Consider the following 23847-nt stretch of genomic DNA (forward strand, 5'->3'; position numbering starts at 1 on the left):
ATGCGTCTTTATTCCTGGGCTGGGATGATAGCACTGACAGATAACTTACCGGCAAGGGAGTGGTGCTCCTGGTTGGTGTGCAGGACGGTGTGGGAGATAGGGAGCATTTCTCTTTGTACCATTCAGGTAACACAGAGTTGGCATCGTCAAAAGGGCTTTTTGTTCTGGAGGCCACAACCTTTTCAACCCTTGTCTGAGGAAAACAGGCATATCATGGATGTTTTTTTGTTTTCTTGTTATTAGGGCGGGATTTGGTTTTTTTGGTAATTATTTACATCTGGTGACCTTACTAATTTGCAGTATTCTCTGGTAATTAGGTCTGAAGCCAAAAAACAAAAACAAAACCCAACTCTCCTCCAAGGAAGTTACCACTGGGCTGGGTTGTTCCTTGAGTCCCAAAGTCCATAACCAGTTTGCCCCCAGTTCTGTTTCAGATTCTTCTTATGTTTGTTTCATGTACTTATCCTCATGGACTTTGTCTAGTAAGTGGGGAGGAATGGGGCAAAATATGTTGACTCCATCTTCAGAATGCTTTGGGCTATCTTTATTCTTTTGCACATAGGATTTTTGGGGTTTTTTTCCTCCTGATGTTAAGATTCTTCTGTTATGGCAGCACCTGGGTGACTCAGTCAATGTGTCTGCCTTTGGCTCAGGTCATGATCCAGGGGTCCTGGGATGAAGCCTCACGGGGAGCCCGCTTCTCCCTCTCTTACTCCCCCATCTTGTCTGTCAAATATACATAAAATCTTTAAAAGAAAAAAAAAGATTCTTGTTATTACTGATTTTAATCCATTTGGTTGTGATTGCTTTATTGTGATTTGCTTGGATGAGTTGAACTTCCTGGATGTGCGGGTTTATAGTTTTCACCAAATTTGGAAAATTTCTTTAAATTTCTTTTTTGGTCCTGCTCATTCTATTTGCTCTCTTCCAGAGACCCCAATTACAATAAAGAGGTTGACTGCAATTATTCCATAGTTTTGTTAACCAATTTACTTAAGTCTGATTTTCTGTTTCAACTTGTAGTTTTTGATGCTGTGTTCTCAAGCTTACTATTTTTTCGTAGTGTCTACTCTATGTCGTTGACTGTATTTTTCAATCTTGGATATTTTTTAACCTCTTGAATTTTGTTTAGGCCTTTTTAATATTGTCCACTTCTTAACATAATTTCTTCTTCCTTGTTGGGTATGTGAAATAGACGGTTGTAGTGACAGTATCTATTGCCAAATATAAAATCTAGCAAATCAAATATAAAATCATTTTGTGATTTCTGCAGATAAACTCTTCCCCTCACACCCCTGCCACACCCAGACTCTAGCAGAGCCCAGCTGTTGAGCGAGCAAGGTTTGGTATAAGCCTCAGATGGCGAAGCATCCCCCCCACACCCATGTTATGTATTGTACCTCAATAGCTAATGCTTTAAATGGCCACTTTGGTTTGCATCTGTAAATGAAGGCCTTGGATGTTGTTTAATTGTCCTTAAAAGAAATAAAACTTTTCTGAGTAAAAAAAAAAATTCTATTGATTTTCCTTATTGTACTCATGTATTCCTGCAATTTTACATTCCTGTTTTGTTTCCTACCAGTCATACATCATAAAATTTGCTGTCCTTGGTATTTTTTTGGTTCTAGAAATACACTGAAGCTTTATTCTGCAATATAACTATGTTACCTGGTAACAGTTTTTTCCTATTTAAGATTGTCTTTAGGGGCACCTGGGTGGCTCAGTGGGTTAAGCCTCTGCCTTCGGCTCAGGTCATGATCTCAGGGTCCTGGGATCGAGTCCCGCATCGGGCTCTCTGCTCAGCAGGGAGCCTGCTTCTCTCTCTCTCTCTCTCTCTCTCTCTCTCTCTCGGGCTGCCTCTCTGTCTACTTGTGATTTCTCTCTGTCAAATTAATAAATAAAATCTTTAAAAAAAAAAAAGATTGTCTTTAAACTTTATTAGGTGGGACCAGAGAGCCTTCAGTACTAACTTGCTTCTCTATTGAGGCAATAACTTTTCAAGTAATCTAACCAGTGCCCTTTATATCATGGAATTTATTGCTCTGGATGACGGGGACACAAACTATTCCTGGCTGTGTGAGCTCCCAAGGGTTACCTGTGCTTTTTCTAAGCATTTCTTTTGCTGGCTTCAGGTGGTTACCTCCATGCACTGATCAAGACTTGCTCTAGTAGTCAGGCCTGCAAACTGGCTTTCTGTGCCTCCCTGGGCTCTCATCTCCATCTTGGTATCACGGTGCTCCCCCTGTATTCCTCCTTCCTATGCTGAGATGTGGAAATGTCTACTAGGAAGTAAGTAGAGTCAAAAATATAGATATCACATTAGTTTACACTTGGTTAGGTGTTTCTGCTGTCCATTGTTCAGTATCTGAAAACAGTTGCTGCTTGTATTTTATCTGTGTTACTTTGGGCAGGAAGGTAAATCCAGTCTATTCTCCCATTTTGACTGCAAACAGTATTTTTTTTTAAAGTTCTGTTCTTAAAGAAAAATTGTCAGGAACACAAAAATTCCATACATTCTTCTCCAAGTTTACATAATATTAACATATTACATTACTATAATATAGTGATCAAAACGAGGACATTAACATTGGCATAGTGTTGTCAAATTAAATACTGGCTTTTTAAAAATTTATTTTTATTTTTATTTTTATTTATTTTTTTTTAAAAGATTTTATTTATTTATTTGACAGAAATCACAAGTAGATGGAGAGGCAGGCAGAGAGAGAGAGAGGGGGAAGCAGGCTCCCCGCTGAGCAGAGAGTCCGATGCGGGACTCGATCCCAGGACCCTGAGATCATGACCTGAGCCGAAGGCAGCGGCTTAACCCACTGAGCCACCCAGGCGCCCCAAAATACTGGCTTTTTTTTTAAAGATTTTATTTTTCATTTTATTTTAAAGATCTTATTTATTTGACAGAGACAGTGACAGTGGGAACACCACCAGTATGAGTGGGAGAGGGAGAAGCAGGCTTCCCACTGAGGAGGGAACCCAATGCGGCACTCCATCCCAGGACCCTGGGATCATGACCTGAGCCTAAAGTCAGACACTTAATGACTGAGCCACCCAGGTGCCCCAAGATTTTATTTATTTTAAAGATAGAGAGTGGAGGGGAAGAACGGAAGGAGAGGGATGGACAAACTCTGTGCTAGGCACAGAATCCAAAGCGAGATTCAGCTCCATGACAGAGATTATGACCTGAACCGAAATCAAGAGTTGGGCGCTTAACTGACTGAGCCATCCAGGCGGTCCTAAAGTACCAGCTTTATTTTAATTTCACCAAACCTTCTCCAGTAATGTCCCAAAGATCAAATCCAAATTCCTGCATTGTATTTAGTTGTCAAATATCCTCAGTCTCTTCCAGGCTTTTGGGAGTTTTTCATTCTACCCTTGCCACTTATGACCTTGAAAGGTCATGGGTTTCTGAAGTACTGGGTAAGTTATTATATAGAAAATTCTTCATTTTCAGTTTTTCAGTTTATCTGAAGTTTCCTCATGATTACATTATGGTTATGCTTTTTTTTTTTTTTTAAGATTTTATTTATTTGAGAGAGAGAACACGAGAGGCGGGGAGGGTCAGAGGGAGAAGCAGACTTGTTGCTAGGCAGGGAGCCTGATGTGGGACTTGATCCCAGGACTCCAGGATAATGACCTGAGCTGAAGACAGTTGCTTAACCAACTGAGCCATGCAGGCACCCCCCCCCCGCTTTTTTTTTTTTTTTAACTAATTAAAAAACTGTATTTACTGGGGCACCTGGGTGGCTCAGTGCGTTAAGGCCTCTGCCTTTGGCTTGGGTCATAATCCCAGGGTCCTGGGATTGAACCCCACTTCGGGCTCTCTGCTCAGTGGGGAGCCTGCTTCCTCCTCTCTCTCTGCCTGCCTCTCTGCCTACCTGTGATCTCTGTCAAATAAATAAAATCTTAAAAAAAAATCGTATTTACTTAGAAGCATTCAGAATGTCAACAAAACAGCTGCAACTTTTTTTTTAATTAAAGTAGTGTTCAGTTAACAGAACAATAATTATTTTGTAGAAGCTGCATCAGAGACAACTGAAGACGAAAAACTACCATCCCCGTATATAACTAATTTGTTATTAACAAATAGTGCACCAACAAGAACCTGCTTTAAGTTTCCATGCCAATTTACAACCTCCATACTATACCAGGCAAGGTTAGTGGCTATTAAAAACACCGCCAGGACAGGGCTATCTAAAGACACATTTGGTGGTTTGTTAACTATATTAAAAAAAGACACCATACAGTTTAAAAACAAATCTTACACAGCCTACGTTAAAATTTTTTTTTAAAGACTGAGTTGCATATAGGTGGGTTAAATGCTTTATAGACCAAAAAACCTGCTAGAGCCGCCTTCCTCCTCCTCATCATCATCTTCATTTGCCCCCTCCTCCTCCTCATCTTCCTTCTTTTTCTTGCTCTTTTCAGCCTGGACAATTCCCTTCTTTGCCGCATCAGACTTTCCTTTAGCTCGGTATGCAGCGATGTCCTTTTCATGTTTTTCCTTCAGCTTAGCAGCCTTCTTGTCATAAGGCCGCTCGTTCTCTGCAGCAGCATCGTTCCACATCTCTCCCAGTTTCTCTGCAGCATCACCACCGGATAGGCCGGGATGTTCTCCTTTCATTTGGGGCGGTCCTCAGAACAAAACAAGAAAAGGCCAATGGAGGCCTCTTGGGTGCATTGGGATCCTTGAACTTCTTGTTTCATTTCTCTTTCATAATAGCCCTTGTCCGCCTTTGCCATCTCTTCAAATTTTCCTTTCTCTTCCACCTTTCTGAGGGCTTCTTAGAAAACTTTGAGAAGCTGACTGCAGCATCTGGGTGCTTCTTTTTGTGCTTCTCTTGGCAAGCTGGCACAAAGAATGCATATGATGATGTTTTGCCTCTTAGGATCTCCTTTGCCCATGTTTACTTTCCTCAGTGAGGCACAGAGTCACCCAGTGCCTGTCTGGCTCTCACTTGCTCCAGCGGGTCTTTTTTCTTTCTTTCTTTCTTAAGTCAGACTACTCCTCCCACAGTAAGCCCTTCTTAGTGCCTCACTCTGGGTACTATATACGCCCATGTCTTACTACTGGTGATCATTTCAAAAAGGTGGTTATATGGAATGTTCTCCTTGTAATATATCATATATATATATATATATATATTCCAATATATATATTTGGGATAGATACTTTGATGTAATTCTAATGGCTTGTTTCTCTTTGAACTTTTGCCTTTATGTTTTAGTATCCATCAACGAATTTTGTATGTAATTATTACTATTATTACAGTGTTTTCCTATCTTCCTCATTCCTTTTACATCTGTTAATTAGAATTCTTCACCACTAAGCGGAAAAAGGATTCCATTATTGGAAGCTAATTTCAGGGTTCACTGCAACAAAAAACAAGATAGTCGGTGGGACATTCTCTTGTATTTGGGGGGGAAAAAACCAAAAACTTGTATGTAGACTAGGGAGAATGTGGAAAGGATAAAGTACCACATGAAAATGGAAAGGAATGAAGTTTTAACAATTTGAGCACCGAGAGAAGTAGCAAAAAAAAGTTAATAGCAATAATTACATTATGGTTTATTGAATCAGTACTCTGTGAAATGACAGGGGTTCTTAACAAAGTCCAAAGAAAAATGTTAATGTAATGTGACCAAAATATAGCTGTAATTACAAATAAGACATAATAAGGATATCTTGTATTTATCGAATTTTCATTTACTTATTTAATCATTTCAAAAAGTAAGTGCCAAGATACGTGGTTATTTTGTTTCAATTTTTAAATATATATATATATACATATATATATATGTAATTTTTCAGGTCAGAGAAAAGGAAAATTATAAAATACACAAAAGCGTGTAAGGCAAGGAGTTCTAAAGTATTAACAATAAGAGAGAAAGAAATCAGCATTGATGGTAACTCAGAATAACCAAATAAAATGGGATCAAAGAGCAAATCAGCAGTGTGATCACATTATATAGCCCAGTAAACAGGATTGTAATAAAATAGAGTTGAACTGGTGCCTGGGTGGCTCAGTCCGTTAAGCATCTACCCTTAGCTCAGGTCATGAACCTAGGGTCCTTGGATTGAGTCCCACATTGGGCTCTCTGCTCCATGGTGGAGCCTGCTTCCCCTTTGCCTCTCTCTGTCTCTCATGAGTAAATTTTTTTTTTTTAAGATTTTATTTATTTATTTGACAGAGAGAAATCACAAGTAGACGGAGAGGCAGGCAGAGAGAGAGAGAGAGGGAAGCAGGCTCTCCGCTGAGCAGAGAGCCCGATGCGGGACTCGATCCCAGGACTCTGAGATCATGACCTGAGCCGAAGGCAGCGGCTTAACCCACTGAGCCACCCAGGCGCCCCAGTAAATTTTTTTTTTAATCATTTAATAGTTCAACTCTTTTTTTTAAAAGACATTAAATAGCATATATCCTAATAAAAAGATTAACAACAGAGACTTATTATTTTGTAGCATGATACATCTACCAAATGTGTGTGTATGCATGTGTATACACAAACTTTATGTATACATGTATATGTGTGTGTGTACATATGTGTATCTATGTGTGTGTATACATCTATATCTATGTATACATATAGTTTAAATATTTTATTTACTTGAGAATGAATGGGTAAGCAAGAGAGAAAGCACTGGGAAGAAGGAGAAGCAGATTCCCCACTGAGCAAGGAGCCCAATCCCAGGACCCTGAGATCATGACTTGAGCCAAAGGCACATAGATGCTTAACTAACTGAGCCATCCAGGCACCCCTAAGTGTATATTTTTAAAAATTGATAATTAAAATAAAATACTAATTAGGAATATTTAAAGCAAAACAATTCAATATATCCAGTAAGATTATTGCTGGGTCATGCAAAAATTCTGGGGAAGACCAGTTTGAAAAACTAAAATCCCCTAATGGTGACATAACTGTATCTAACACTAGGTAAATTTTCTTAAAAAACATCTGATAACCAGTGGCTCATAATTAACATTAATTGCATAACCAGGTCAACTCTCCTGACTAAAGAAAGAGATGATGGACAATTAAGAATTGCAATTTTAGGGGCACCTGGGTGGCTCAGTGGGTTGAGCCGCTGCCTTCGGCTTGGGTCGTGATCTCAGGGTCCTGGGATCGAGTCCCGCATCGGGCTCTCTGCTCAGCAGGGAGCCTGCTTCCCTCTCTCTCTCTCTCTGCCTGCCTCTCTGTCTACTGTGATCTCTCTCTGTCAAATAAATGAATGAAGTCTTTAAAAAAAAAAAAGAATTGCAATTTTATCTCTGTTCACTAATTTTTTTCTTTTGTTTTTCCTTTCCTTTCTAAAATCGAAGTTCTATTGATTGTTAAGTTGCCACAACCCAGCAAGCCAACACTAACAGGGAACAAAAAGTATAAATATACAAAACCCAATTGAAGCCATGGTAATAATAGAGTTGAAGACCCTCCAAATTTAAGTTTAACTAAGTTTATAATCATTAAAATAGTTGTAGATTTTCTCCTCCTTTATAAATCTTAAGAGACAGATACAAATTGTCTTAGTAAATTTTACAAAAGATTTATAAGTGCCCCTTTCCTTTGGATGCCTTTTGGTACTGCCTAGAGGTCAAAAGGCTCTTTAAAGGAATTGTGTTGTGGTTGGTAGTTAGCCAGCTAAGTCTGTCACGTCAAAACAGAATTTTTTTAAAAAAGATTTTATTTATCTACCTAACGGAGAGAGAAAGATCACAAGTAGGCAAAGAGGCAGGCAGAGAGAGAGGGGGAAGCAGGCTCCCCACTGAGCAGAGAGCCCGATGCTGAGCTTGATCCCAGGACCCCGGGATCATGACCTGAGGTGAAGGCAGAGGCTTAATCCACTGAGCCACCCAGGCGCCCCCCCAAACAGAAATTTTAAAAGAAATCAATCACTTGATGGCAATGGAAAGAAAATTACTTATCTAACATTAAAAACAATAGAAAATTAAAAACCTACAAAAATATCAGGGAGGGCCACAAGACTTTAAAACCACATACATAGGGGCACCTCGGTGGCTCAGTGGGTTAAGCCTCTACCTTCAGCTCGGGTCATGATCTCAGGGTCCTAGGACCGAGCCCCGCATTGGGCTCTCTTCTCAGCGGAGAGCCGGCTTCCCCCTCTCTCTCTACCTGCCTCTCTGCCTGTCAAATAAAATCTTTTTAAAAAACCACATACATAGTATGTGACTAGAAGTTTTAACTCTGGAGGAAGAAAAGTACATCATGTGTAACAAAAAGTTAGAATGCAAAAGATTTATTTGAATAATATTACAAATTAATAAGCCAAAAACAATAGACAAAAGAATGAAAACACAAACATGTAACTATAAACAAAACATGTCTGGAAAAGAAATTCATGTGAAATTGACTAATTAATAGGTGTGGAAAATGTTTCACTAATTATCAGAAATGAATAGGGACCATCCTATCTAAATAGATATTCAGAATGTTAACCAATATAAAAAGGAGAAATGAAAACAAATATTTGGCAATCTAACAAAAAAAACATACATCACCTGTCACTGAGTAATTCTGCTAAACAGAGTGGCCAGGAAGTCTGGAAACAATAAGAGCAACATAATCCCCTTGATTACTTCTTATTACAATGCATGGACTTCCCTAGTAAAACTCAGAAGCAAAGGCTTTTGTACATGTCTTTCATTCAAAAGACGAAACACCAGTACAACTTTTTTTTTTATGTCAAGTAAGGTGCTTACCCACACTAAAGGCACTCCCGCATTCCTTACATTCATAGGGTTTCTTACCAGTATGAATTCTCTGATGTTTTGTAAAGGAGGAACTGTGTCTAAAGGCCTTCCCACAGGCCTTGCATTCATAAGGTTTCTCTCCAGTATGAATTCTCTGATGCTCAGTAAGGGCTGAACTATGTCTGAAAGCCTTCCCACACACCTTACATTCATAAGGTTTTTCACCACTGTGAATCCTCTGATGTTGTATAAGTGCTGAAGTAAGTCTAAAGAACTTTCCACACTCTTTACATTCATAAGGTTTCTGACCACTGTGAATTCTCTGATGTCGAGTAAGTTCACTGCCTACTCCAAAAGCTTTCCCACATTCCTTGCATTTATAGGGTTTCTCACCAGTATGAATTCTCTGATGTCTAGTCAGCGATGAACTGTTTCTAAAGACCTTTCCACATGCCTTGCATTCATAGGGTTTCTTTCCGGTATGAATTCTCTGATGTCGAGCAAGTTCTCTACAGACTCCAAAGGTCTTCCCACATTCTTTACATGCATAAGGCTTCTCACCTGTATGAATTCTCTGATGTTCAATAAGCTGTGAACTAATTCTGAAGACTTTCTCACATTGTATACATTTGTATGGTTTCTCACCAGTATGAATTCTCTGATGTTCAGTTAGCTGTGAATGGAACCTAAAGTCCTTGCCACATTCCATACATTTGTAAGGTTTCTCATCAGTATGGATTTTCTGGTGTCGAGTAAGTTGTGTATGAACTCTAAAGGATTTACCACAGAAAGTGCATTCATAGGGTTTCTCAGCATCATGAATTACTTGAAGTGGAGGCATTTCTTCAACTCTTCTAATGGTCCTTTCATATTTCTTACATTTATAGCACTTCTGATCATCATGCATTTTCTGTATACTAAGGTCTTCATAAAAACTAAATGCATTTTCAGATTCCATATATTTACAAGGTTTCATACCACTATGTATTTTCAGTTGTAGGGTATGTGGGTCATCGCCAAAGGTCTTCCAATATGCATTATATTGATATGTTTTCTCACCAGTGTGTATTCTCTCATACTCACCAAAATTTAAGTCACAGCTAAGGACCTTCCCATATTCCTTATATGCATGGGGGTTTTTGCTATCATGAGTTGTCTGATGTGATATAACAGACTTGTAATCAGGCACTTTTTTGGAGTTGATTTTCATTTGACTGAAATATCCCACTTCAGATCTTTGTACTTCACACTTGCCTTTGCTTTGCTGGTCATTTCTGAAAATGGAGCTCTCAAGACCAATGAATTTACTCTCTGTTACTTTGCACTGAGACCCACTGTTTTCAGTGATGTCCTTTCTAGTAGACAAACACTTCTTGTCATAGTTGGAATCCAAATCTGAAAGAGAGGGGAAAAGAAACACAATTTTTGTTTTTGTGTGCCATAAAAATGAAACATTTATGCAATGCAGAGGAGAAATACTGTGAATACAAACAATACAAGTGATACAAGTGAGTGATTAAAATACCTCAATTAAGTTTTAAGAAAATCAGAGAATAATGAAAGCATAATGTAAAATTGTGACGTTTATGATAAGGGAAACAGATAAAGTCAGTGGGTCTGACATTTAGGTGTTGATCATCACTTAGTAAACTTGTTGAGAGTGCTAATGTTTGGGAACCAATCCAGGTAAACTGACCAACATCTAAAGATGTAGAACAAGTCAGTATCATGTACAGATAAAGCTAATGCAGATCAGAATTTGATAATCTATACAAACTAGCAATTTTTTTTAAAGTAGGCTCCAAGCCCCACGTGGAGCCCAGTGAGGACCTGAATGCATGACCCTGTGATCAAGACCTGAACTGAGATCAAGTGTTGGACACTTACCTGACTGAGCCACCCAGGCACCCCAGGTATGTTTTTTGTTTTTTTTTTTTTAAACAGTAGAATCCAAATACTTTACTGTGGAAACAAGGTGCTTATAAGACCTCATCTTAATCCGTTATCCCCTTTCACCTAATCTTTTTCTAACCTTTTTTTTAAAATTTATTTTTCATTTTTAACAATTATGTACAAGGGCATCTGGATGGCTCAGTTGGTTAAGGGTCCTCCCTTGGCTCAGAACATTTATCCCAGCATCCTGGGATCAAGTCCTCATCAGGCTCCTTGCTCAGTGAGGCTTCTCCCTCTCCTCCCAGCTTGTGCTCTGTCGCTATCTCTTTCTCTCTCAAATAAAATCTTAAAAAAAAAAGTTATGTATATATAAGAATAACACATTCACTTGTCTCCGTGCCTTCCAACCCTCACACTACACTGCAGTGATCTATATTCACACACGAGTAGTGAGTGTTTATGAACGATTTTTTTCTAATTGACTCTTTACTTACATATACTGTCTCCATCACTGCTGTTAATTTCCTGCCCTGCATAACCATGATTTTCTTTACCCAACATGTCAATAAAGATGAAGAATTTTATTTACTGTTCATTAGCTTTTTCACTGTGACACATCTATCCTACTGAAATCCTAGTCTGTATTTAAATGTTTCCTTCATGCTCTTTCCCAGATAAGCGCTTTCCTTCAGGCTCTTTCATTTTCCTGTACTCAAAGTCAACCATTGTTATACTCTGCAAGGCAGTTTCAGAATATTTTAGATATTACACTAGGTATAAATCATATCATAAGGCTTATGCAATTCTGAAAAGGGAAGAAGCTAATAGAAGCTAATAGAATGGAAAAGGTGGTACAGGTGAGCAAGAATGGAAGGAACTCTGTAATAAAGAATTTGTTGAGCAGTGGCTAGAGACTGGCAATTAGATAAGGAGGTAACCGGAGGAAAATCCAAAATGAATGATAAACACTGGATGATACAGGGCTAAAATAACTTCCTGTGACTGAATTATGTTGTAAGTAACAAAGGTATAATAATGCAACCATTATTTGATTAGAATAATAAAATTCTAAATGAACACCAGTATCAGTAAATCAAAATGTACTTCTACGTAAAAATGAAAGACTTTCCACCAAATGTGGAAAGGTAATTGAAATTACAATAATTTCAGAGAATGACCACATTGAAATTGCAGCTGACCCCAAAACTGGGTTGGGGTGCCCATGCCCTGCACCTTCAAAAACCCTTATAGAACTTTTGACTCACCCCAAACTATTAATAGCCTACTATTGACAGAGGAAACCTTTCCAAGAACAGTTGATTAATACATATTTTATATGCTTATATATTATGTACTTGTACTCATACAATAAAGTAAGCTAAAGAAAAGAAAATGTTAAAAATGTAAGAAGGGCACCTGGGTCGTTCAGTTGGTTGAGCGCCTGCCTTTGGCTCAAGTCATGATCCCAGGGTGGGATCAAGGCCTGCGTCTGACTCCCTAGCCTGGGGAGAGCCTGCTTCTTCCCCTCTGCCTGCTGCACCCCTTGCTTGTGTGCTCTGTCAAATCAATATAGTCTTTTAAAAAAGAAAAAATACATTCACATATTATACTATCTTAATCAAAAAATTCACATGAAAGTGGACCCACACAGTTCAAACCTGTGCTGTTGAAGGGTCAACTGTATTACATATTAAAGTCTATGGAAGTCATCATTAGTCACACAAAAAGTAAGGATTTAAATGTTTACTTATTTTCATTTTTCCTTATTAACATAATGTGTACATCCCAATCAAGAAGATGGGAAACAATATAGTGACCTAATAAAAGGTGAAGGGGGGAATTCAATATATACAGAAGCAGATGTAGCTAGAAATCCTATAAAAATAAGTAAAATTATAAAAAATGATGAAAGAAAACTACCAGAGAAAGTATTTTCTAAACTGTTTTAAGACTGCTATGCTAATCAATTTGAAAATGTTGTCTTAGGGTGAATTATTTTCTAGGGAAATAGATATTAGAAACCCCAGAAGCCAAAAAAAATTTGAAAAAGACCAAGTTGCGAGACAGAAAACTGACACACCTCCCATGAAATAAAAAATCAAAAGTGTGCCTATTGCTCAGGTTGTGGTAGTAAAACAAGTAACAAGCTAGGGCTTCTGAAAGATTTGAGTCATGATGTGTGGCATAGGGAAGGGACATGTGCCCTTGATTATTGTGACAGAAAACAAGAAATCTGAATATATACACACTACTGCGGTGTGAGGATGGAAGACATGGGGACATGCTTTAACCGGACCCAAAACACCTGGAGGAGATAAGGGAGACCACCATCTGACAATACAAAAATCAAAGAAAGGGGAAAAAACCTTTGTGTAACTAAACTATGTTAAGTAAATAAGTAAAATTAATACCTCATATTGGTATTTTTAAAAAGATTTTATTTATTTGACAGAGACACAGCGAGAGAGGGAACATAAACAGGGGTAGAGGGAGAAGTAGGCCTCCCGGCTGAGCAGGGAGTCCAATGCTGGGGCTCGATCCCAGGACCCCGAGATCATGACCTGAGCCAAAGGCAGATGCTCAATGACTGAGTCACCAGATGCCCTCCTAGTATTGATTTTTTAAAAAAATACAACAGAAACAACAAAACTTAGACCAGAACAATACACTTTTTACCAATTCAGGTGTCTGGTCTGGGATAGGGAAGGTATAAGGTGGGCCTGGGAAAGTCTCAAAAAGCAAGAATAAATTTTAAGATTAAAGTACTGAGTCAGGGTGCCTGGGTGGCTCAGTTGGTTGGGTGACTGACTGTCTTTGGCTAAGGTCGTGTTCCCAGAGTCCCAGGCTTGAGTCCCACATCAGGCTCCCTCTGACCCTCGCCGCTCTTGTGCTCTCTCAAATAAATAAAATCTTAAAAAAAAAAAAAAAAAAAAAGGACTGAGTCAGAGATACACGAAAATCACCATAAGAAAGAGCCATACAATTGGGCATCAAGAATTAAGACTGGTGAGCTAAAATAAACTGAACCAATAAAAAAATCCAATAAAAAATTCCATAATGAGATACAAACAAGAGAAAATCAGAAAATTTCAGATGCACCATTTTAAGTCACTAATTAGTTACAATCATAGGAAGAACATAAACACTCTTGCTGGTAACAGAACAACAGGGTAACTAATAAGTGCAGAAGGAATGATAGAAGAAAACACTGATAAAATCTTTAAAAAACTTTTCATTTATGTTTATTTGACAGACAGGGATTGTAAGTAGGCAGAGAGGCAGCCAGCAGGTGGGAAGCAGGCTCCCTGCTGAGCAGAGAGCCTGATACGAGGCTCAATCCCAGGACCCTGAGATCATGACCTGAGCCGAAGGTAGAGGCTTTAACCCACTGAGCTACCCAGGCGCACGATAAATGAAAATATTAATTGTAAAAATCATTAGGCAAATTATTAATAAGGAACTATATATTCATAGAATGACAAACTAAGACCACAGAGATTTCTTTTTTTAAGTATGCTTAACCAACTGAACCACCCAGGTGCCACTTAATGGAGATTGCCTTCTGACCATACTGTGTGAATTCACTTTCTCCCTCATTCTTTATTCCTTTGCTGTTATTTTTACCTTTCTTTATAGCACTTATCACTACTGTATGGGGTACATTTCCTAATTATTTGTTTTCCTATTTATTATACATCTCACTAGTGAGTCAATTCCATAATAACTATCCATTTTTCTCATCTCGTACTAATAGGGCTACCACAGTATTTCTCTCATTGCACACATGGTTTTTTGTTGAGAATTTATAGAAATCCAAATAGCAACATGGAAAAAACATTGGTTGTATGGGGGAAGATCTTAATTGGCTTCCCCAAGTGTTGAGCTTTTTTCCACAGGGCTTTGAATGGAGTTTTCCAGAAACATCACAGGGACCTTACTTCTTCCTAGAAAACCTGGGCTTTTTATTCTGATGATGGCTTTTCCTCTCTTACTAGCCCTCACTCACCTGATCCTCTGTTCTTGTCCTATCCCTCCCAACCCTCCAGAACAACTTCCCTTCCTCCAGTAAGGTGATTGGAAATGGCTTAAAAATGGAACAATCTGCTTACAACAAAGAAATGTAACCTAAGGGATTAAAAAAAGAACTACAATTATATAAAACACTTAAGAGAATTGGTTAAGTTTTGATAAATGAAGTTGAAATAATACTGATAGATTTCAGAGAAATGTGAGGAGACTGAAAAACCATTCACTTAGAGTGACCACAAAATTACAAAGTATACAGAGTTCTTTACTTAAACCCATTTCAACTCTTTGTCTTGTGAGGCAATTTATTATACCAGTTAACAACATCAGCTTTTGTGTCAGATTCTTTGGGTAGAAACCCTCCTTTGGGGGCACCTGGGTGGCTCAGTGGGTTAAAGCCTCTGACTTGGGCTCCAGTCATGATCCCAGGGTCCTGGGATCGAGCCCTGCATCGGGCTCCCTGCTCAGCGGGGAGCCTGCTCCCCCCTCTCTCTGCCTGCCTCTCTGCCTACTTGATCTCTGCCTATTTGATCTCTGTCAAATAAATAAATAAAATCTTAAAAAAAGAAAAAAAGAAAAAGAAAACCTCCTATTGACACTGATGAACTATGTAACCCTGGAGAAGCTGCCTAAATACTCTTTATCTTAGCAAAATAATACAAATATTCATGCATAGAGCTGATGAGGAATTAGGATTCAATAGATTAAAAGTGCTCAGAACAGCGCCTGATACCTGGCAAGAACTATGTGATCTGACAGGAAAACAGGTAGCTTTCTAAAACATTAAGAGATCCTTCCTGGAATACTGACAATGTTAAATGCAATGTTCTTTAACCACAGAACAGGTATAAGACAACAGATGTGAGGCAATGAAAATGAATTCTGTTTATCCATCTAACATACAAATTATGTAGATTCTTTTAATAATCCTAAATCAAGACACAGGTTCTTAGCTATTCTTCAAGAAGGTGGGATAGAAAATAGCAAAGCATTTACAGCAATTCTGACTTTCAATCACATTATAAGAGCTATCTCAAAGGATGTGCCGTATGTCTTCTAAAATTCAAATTAAACTCCCTGGGTATCAGGGAAAATAGAAATATGAAGGGACTGAGAAGATACAGACATCATGAAGAATGATGAATGTGCTTATGGAGGTGTCCTCTCCAACTCATAGTTCAACCGTGCCTCTGGAAACAGGAAAAAGAAATGTACCTATTTTCTTTCAAGATAGCCTTGGGTTTACTAAAAAGCACCTGATATTCAATACAGCATATTCTAAATTATATGAAGCAGATAAACTTACCCAGTGAGACCAAGTTGCTATAGTTCTCCATCATCACATCCCAATACAAGTTCCTCTGAGCTGAATCCAGATATTCCCATTCCTCTGGAGAGAAGGTGATGACCACATCCCTGAATGTCACCAACTCCTGAAAGAACAAACCATATATAGGTGAAATTGAAGGAAATGTTTTGAGAAAAAAAGAAAAGAATTACATTATGGTAAGTAGACTAAACAGTAAACTAGTAGGCCAGGGGTAGAAGGTTATGGTATGAGAAGTAAGGAATTGAGTGCTCTGATAATAGGACCATCTACATATCTTTGTAAATTCATTTCCAGAAAATGGATTTTTTTAAATTTCAAAGTGTATTCATGCACACTGCATACATACTACATGCCTGCTGCATGAACTAATAATGGTGAGTTTCTACATCCTTGAAGTTAGAAATACCTAACTTCGAAAATGAGATGTGAACACTACTTTCTAATTTTTTGCAGCCCCAAATTCAGCACTATGTTAAGTATAATTTAACATGATATGATCAGAATTTTTACTTCTAATGACAAACTATTTAATAAGTACTTTTTAGTGGCTATAGAGTAGTCTGTTTGGTGAAAAAAATATTGGCTTAATTGTATTTAGACATTTATATTGGATAAGGTCTTCTCCCATTCTGGAAGTCTATAATCTTCTATGCATGATGGAAACCAGTCAAGATCAAAATAGTCTACCCAGAAACTCCTGTCTCTTCAGGAGAAGTACAGAGTTTGCCCATATGTAATCAAATGGATCTATCTGATCTTTTTCTCTATCCAAGAATATGAAAAAGGATGGTAAATGCCTCTATCTTTCTACTCTACTTGCTGTTGACAAAAGAATGAACACATAAGAGTGCTGAACATTATTTGGAGAATAGATGGGCACATAGAGTTATACCATTTATGTGTGGTTCCAACTCTCACTAGAAAGTGAAAAACTATGGGAATGTGGGGCGGGCTCTATTTGGTACGAAGGTTCAGAAAAAGGAAATGTTCACAAAGGAAACAGATTCAGCAACTTACATGGTCCATGCTTAGAACTGTGAAGAATTGGTCTGGGAATTCCATTTCTGCCATGACAGTGTGAGGAACGCTGTTGACATGTTCCTCTGTCAAAACTGGTGAAAATTATATATAAAAATATATAGTAAATGAAAAAAAATTTGTTCAAGAAAATCTACTAAAACTTATTACAAACTGAAATTCTGTAGTATCTGAACCAAACCGTTCCTTGTTCATCCCTTCTTAGTGACAAAAATACTCTATACTGGTACAGTCAAGGCTTCCTTACCACTTGTCAGCTCTTCCTCCCAGACAGATGGTCATCCTCCATGGAGGAGCAAGACATCAACATTTCTCATCCTTCCCACACCTGTCTATTGCTCAGGAAAATGTAGCCAATGGATAGATTTTCTTCTGTCTAGCAGCCACAAACAAAATATATACCCTGGATGTGGCACTGGTAAGAATACCAGGGTTCATTTGTCTGCCTTGGATCATGGGAGAGGATGGTGGATCATGCCGAGAGCAAACTGCAACCCCTGACTGAAGCATCTCCCCCCACCACCCCGCAGCCAATCTACCAAGCACAGTTATTAAAAGCAGAGGTGTGACTCAGAGGGAAGCATGTTAATACCCCTAACTGCAGTACTAGATCTGTGGCTCAGGATTTTGTCCAGGGGGAGAAGCAGGCCACAGACAAGAGAGCTCTATATCCCTCTCCAAAGGAAATTACTTCATTTGTAATGATGGAAAAGTTCTGGCATTCTCGAAAACAGGGACATTTTGGTAGAAGACTATTAGGAAAAGACTGAAAGTGCTCACTGGAGGTGAGTATTTGATTTTCACAGGCAGTAGATACTTTTTTTTTTACTTTTCTCTTAACCATTCTGAATATCACTGTATAAAATAATGTACTTTTGGGCCTATTACATATAAAAGTATAATATTTCCATTAATAATGTAAAGGAGATAGGTAAAAGTGAAGCCAAATTGGGCTAAGTAAATGAATATAAATGGTACTTCAGATCCACAATATCAAATCAAAACAAACAGTAAATAAAGGGCACCTGGCTGGCTCAGTAGGCATAGCATGTGACTTTTGATCTTAGGGTTGTGAATTCCAGCCCCATGTTGGGTGTAGAGCTTACTGAAAATTATACATAAGATTAATGTAACAAAAGCTATAGACAGGCTTTCTTTTCTTCCCATACTTTTAAAAAAAGATTTTATTTATTTGACAGATCACAAGTAGGCAGAGAGACAGGCAGAGAGAAAGGAGGAAGCAGGTTTCCTGCTGAACAGGGAGCCCGATGCGGGGCTCGATCCCAGGGCCCTGGGATCATGACCTGAGCCCAAGGCAGAGGCTTTAACCCACTGAGCCACCCAGGCGCCCCTGTTCTCATACTTTTTAAAAAATTTTAAATGAAATAAATTTAAATTCAATTAACATGTATTATTGGTTTCAGAGGTGGAGGCCTGTGTTCATCAGTCTTGTATAATACCCGGCGTTCATTACATCACATACCCTCTTCAGTGTCCATCGCCTAGTTATCCCATCCTTCCACCCCACCCCTCCACTTCCAGCAACCCTCAGATTGTTACCTCTGATTAAGAGTCTCTTATGGTTTGTCGCCCTCTCTGGTTTTGTCTTGTTTCATTTTTTCCTCTCTTTCCCATGATCCTGTTTCATTTCCTAATTTCCACATATCCATGAGATCATACGTCTCTGACTTATTCCACTCAGAGTAACACCCTCTAGTCCATCCACATCATTGCAAATGGCAAGCTTTCATTTTTTTGATGGCTATGTAATATTCCATTGTATTTATATACCACATCTTCTTTATCCATTCATTTGTCAGTGGACACCTGGACTCTTTCCATAGTTTGGCTATTGTGGATACTGCTGCTATTAGCATTGGGATGCAGGTCCCCCTCAGATCACTACCTTTGTATCTTTACAGTAAATACCCAGTAGTGCGATTGCTGGGTCGTAGGGTAGCTCCATTTTCACCTTTTTGAGGAACCTTCATGCTGTTTTCCAGAGTGGCTGCAGAAACTTGCATTCCTACCAACAGTGCAGGGGGATTCCCCTTTTTGCTCACATACTTTATTTATTTATTTAAAGATTTTATTTATTTGACAGAGAGGGAACACAAGCAGAGGGAATGGGAAAGAAAGAAGCAGGCTTCCCACTGAGCAGGCAGCCCGACGCGGGGCTCCATCCCAGGACCCCGGGATCACACCTGAGCCGAAGGCAGATGCTTAACGACTGAGCCACCTAGGTGCCCCTGTTCAAATACTTTTTAAAAGACAAGTACCACTTCCCTGTCTCATTGGATTTTATATGGGAAGCTGTTTCTCATTAGATGTATACATTAAGCGCTGGATCAACCACTAAAAACAGGTGCAAATCATATATCTCATAAGGGGTTAAATACCCAAAATACATAAATGACTCCTCAATTCAGTATAAAAAAAAGACACCATCCAGGTAAAAATGGGCAGAGGATCTGAATAGACACTTTCCCCAAAAACACAAATTGTAAACAAATACATGAAAAGGTGCCGCATATCATTAATCATCAGAGAAATGCAATTCAGAACCACAACGAGATACTGCCTTATACCTGTTAGAATGGCTGTTATCAGAAAGACAATGATTGGTGAGATCAAGTGTTGGTGAGATGTGAAGAAATGGGAGCCTCCTGCACTGTTGGGAATGTAAACTGGTGCAGCTGCTATGGAAAACACTATGGAGGTTCCTCAAAAAATTAAAAATAGAACCACCACATGATCTACGCAATTCCACCTCTGGGTATTTATCTGAAGGAAATGAAAGCCCTCGAAAAGATTTCTGCACCCCCTGTGTTCACTGTAGCATTATGGACAACACACAGGCATGGAAACAAACTAAACGTTCACTGATGCATGAATGGTTAAAGAATATTTGATGTGTACACAGAATAGAGTAGTATTTTGCCATAAAAAGTAAGGATATCATGCCATTTGCAATTGATTAGCCTTGAGGGTATTATGCTAGCTGAAATAAGTCAGAGAAAGGAAAATACTCAATGATCTCACTTATATCTGGAATTAAGATTTAAAAAAACAACTTCACAGATACAACATAGTGGTGGTTTCCAGGGTTGGGGGTGGGGGGAGAGGGGATGTGGGTGGGCAAAATGGATGAATATAGTCAAGGAATGTACAAATTTCCAAGTTTAAAAGTCAGTCAAGGGGATGTTAATGTATAGCATAGCAATTATACTTGATGCTGTATTGTATGTTTGAAAGTGGCTAAGATGGTGAAGCTTTAAAGTTACCAGGAGAATAAAAAGTTCTCTGAAGAAGGTGATGGATGTTAATAGAATTTATTTTGGTAATCACTTTGCAATATATACATATATTAAATCATGTTGTACACCTAAAACTAATGCATTATATGTCAATTATATCTCAATAAAGCTAAGAGAAATAAAGAACAATGGTGAAGGCAACTGAAAGGCAAATATATAATCCAATAATATTGTATTTTGTGTTTGTTCCTCCCTTTTTCCAATGTCTTTAAAGACCTGCATAAAATATAATTATAAACCTATTTAAAGGGCACACAATGTATAAAGATATAATCTGGGTCTAAAACAGCATTGGAAAAGAAGGCTGGAACTAAACTTTTCTATACTATTTAAGTTAAATTGCAAGGTTTGACTCAATAGGTCTGAAATGTTTAAGCCCTGCCCATTCCAAACAAAAGTTAGGCCCTTAACCAGCTCCTAGTAGATTACCTATAGTCCCTGGAATATTTGGCACTTAATGGTTTTAATCAGTATCCTGTTACTAGGGGGGGGAAAGGAGTACAACACCTTTTCTGACATGAGTCCTTCTAGCAAATCATTGAACCTGAGAGTAGTCTTGGGACCCTTGAATGAAGTCTGTTTTATTTCAAACTAGTTCATCATAAATATAAATTTTTAATTGAAATCTATAGGATAAATGCTAAGAAAATAACTAACTGGTATAATGAATAGGAAATAAAGGAGTGACATGGTAAACTACAAAAACATCAATGGAACATAAAACCAATTAGGGACAAAGTAAGAGAGTATACATTGAAAACAGTAGAAAAATGGTAGAAGCAAGTCTTCAGTTATTACATATTAAACGTAAATTGATTAGACTTTTCAACTAAAAGGCAGAAATTGGCAGGATGAATAGAAAATATGGTTTAACTGTACTCAACCTACAACAAACATGACAAATCCAGTATATAAATAGGTTGAAAATAAAAGGATGGAAAAGTAAATTGCATCCAAGTAGTCACCAAAGAGCTTGAGGGCTATACTAATATGAGACTAACCAGGCTTTAAGTCTTACAAGAGCAAAGAAACCTTTCATATGTTGATAAAAGGGTCTGCCTATAAAAAGACACAACTATGAACATATATGCCTTAAACAAAGCCCCAAAACATATGAAGCAACAATTGACAGGACTGAGGGGGAAAAACAGAAAGTTCTTTATTTTTTTAATACTTACTTATTTATTGGGGCACATGGATGGCTCAGTAAGTTAAGTGGCTGACTCTTGATTTTGGCTCAGGTCATAATCTCAGGGTTGTGAGACCGAGCCCTGCATCTGACTCTGTGCTCAGCTGGAAGTCTGAGATTCACTATCCCTCCCTCCGCCCCTTCTCCTCCTCACACACAATGTTCTCCCTCTCAAATAAATCTTTTTTTAATTTTGTCTATCCATAATAAAATTAGAAATAACAGAAAGAAAAATGGGAAACTCAAAAACATGTGGAATTTAAACAAAACACTCCTAAATAATGTTATCAAAAATGAAAAGGGAAACTGGAAATATCTTGTGACTAACACAACACATCAAAATGGTTATGACATGCAATTAATGATTAGAGGAAAACTTTTAAAGCTTAAAGTGCATATAATTAAAAGTAACTATCTAGGTCAAATCCAACCTCCCTCAAGTCACTGGGAAAAGATTAAAGATATCAAATAGGAAAAATACTCCAAAATAAATAAAACTGAAAGCTAGTTCTATGAAAAGTTTTTATAAGTTCATAAATGTTTAGATAATCTAGAATGACTAAAGAGAGACAGGAGTCCCATTACTATAATCATAAGTGAAAGAGGGGACAGGACTACCAACCTTACAGAAATAAAAATTGATTACAAAGGAATAAGATGAACAATTACACAAGAAATCAGAAAATCCAGATGAACTAGATAAATTCATAGAAACATACAAACTTTCAAACTTACTCATGAATACAGAATATTTGAATAATCTCATAACAAATAAATGGAATTAGTTATTTAAAAAACTATCCACAAAGAAAAGCCCAGGTCTACACAGCCTCACTGTTAAATTCTATGAAACATTTAAAGCAGAATACTAATTCCACAAACTTTTCAAGATGTTAAAAAGGAGAGAAAAGGAAAGAAAACTTCCAACTCATTTTATGAAGCCAATATTAACTTGATAGTAATATCAGAAAAAGACACTACAAGAAAGGGGCAACTATCACTAATATCTTTTATGAAAATGGATGCAAAAATCTAAACAAAACAAAGTATTGAACCTGGGAACATATGACTAAGTGGGATTTACCCCTGGAATTAAAGATTAGATTGTTAATCTAATATACTATATCATATCACTGTAATAAAAAAAAAACTACATGACTATCTTCATACATGAAAAATAAGGATTTGACAAAATTCAAAATCCTTTCATGACAAAAGAGTAAATTTAGGAATAAAAGGGAACTACATCCACATTTTAAAACTGTCAGCTACCATTAGACTTAGTGATACTTACCCCTAATATCAGAACAGGATGAGGATATATATACCTTATTGCATCTTTTTAAAACATTTTATTTGAGAAAGACTACGTACAAGTGGGAGAAGGAGATGGAGAGAGAATCTTAAGCGGACTCCGGCTGAGCACGGAGCCCCACTGGAGGCTCAATCTCATAACCCCAAGTTCACAACCCGAGCCAAAACCAAGATTTGGACACACAACCAACTGTGCAACCCAGGTGCACTTACCCGCTTCCTTTTTTCTAATCAACATTGTTCTTTAGGTCTAGCAAGGACAAATAGGAAATTAAAAAAAAAAAAGAGGAAAGATGGAAGGAAAATAATCTCCACTAATAGATGACATGACCTTGTATACAGAAAACCATACAAAACTGACTGTAACATTGTTAGAATTCAGCAAGATCACATGATGCAAATAAATATGCAAAAATCAATTATATTTTTATACAGTGCAATAATAATCTGAATTAAAATAATTCCAAGTTGCCTGGGTGGCTCAGTTGGTTAAGCGACCAACTCTTGATTTCAGCTCAGGTCATGATCTTGGGGTTGTGGGATCAAGCCTCCTGCTCCACACTCAGCAGGAAGTCTGCTTGAGACTCTTTCTCCCTCTGTCCATTACCCCCACTCACACTTGTGTACATATGCACTCTCTAAATCTTTAATAATTCCATTTGTAACAGTATCCAAAAGAATAAAATATTTAATAAAAATGAATACTGTGTACTTTAAAAAAAAACACTAGTGAACTTAAGTTGAAAGTCATCCCACATTTATGAACTGGACTACTAGACAGTAAGATCGCAATATTCCTCAAAACAATCTACACATTCATTGTAACCCTTATCAGAGTCCCAGTTGGCTTCTTTGTAGAAACTGACATGCTGACTTTAAAATGCATATGAAATTGTAAGTGATTCAGAACAAGAACAGTCTGGAAAAAAAACCAAAAAATTGGAAGACTAGCATTTTCCAACCTAATCAAAGCAACTGAACATTGCCATAAAGTTAGTTACGTCAATCAACAGAATG

At 37.8% G+C, this 23847-nt stretch overlaps 1 protein-coding gene and 1 pseudogene across 6 annotated transcripts in view; both read right to left on the reverse strand.

Annotated features, from left to right (window-relative positions):
- Positions 1–3967: 3967 nt before the first annotated feature.
- Positions 3968–6132, reverse strand: LOC101671580 (annotated as a pseudogene).
- A 2121-nt stretch (positions 6133–8253) lies between these two features.
- The window catches only part of ZNF529 (zinc finger protein 529), a 76885-nt gene continuing 61291 nt past the window's right edge, over positions 8254–23847 (reverse strand). For all 6 annotated transcript variants that reach the window (XM_013062803.2, XM_045076549.1, XM_013062808.2 and 3 more), the window contains 3 exons: positions 16990–17084; positions 15949–16075; positions 8254–10118 (listed from right to left, as the gene is read on the reverse strand). In XM_013062803.2, the coding sequence (XP_012918257.1) occupies positions 8716–10118; positions 15949–16075; positions 16990–17043 (1584 nt within the window). In that variant the 5' untranslated portion in view covers positions 17044–17084 and the 3' untranslated portion in view covers positions 8254–8715. The remainder of the gene's footprint in view (positions 10119–15948; positions 16076–16989; positions 17085–23847) is intronic.

Source organism: Mustela putorius, unplaced genomic scaffold (genome assembly GCF_011764305.1).
Source record: "Mustela putorius furo isolate JIRA1106 unplaced genomic scaffold, ASM1176430v1.1 tig00000174_pilon_pilon_pilon, whole genome shotgun sequence".
Lineage (NCBI taxonomy): Eukaryota > Metazoa > Chordata > Mammalia > Carnivora > Mustelidae > Mustela > Mustela putorius.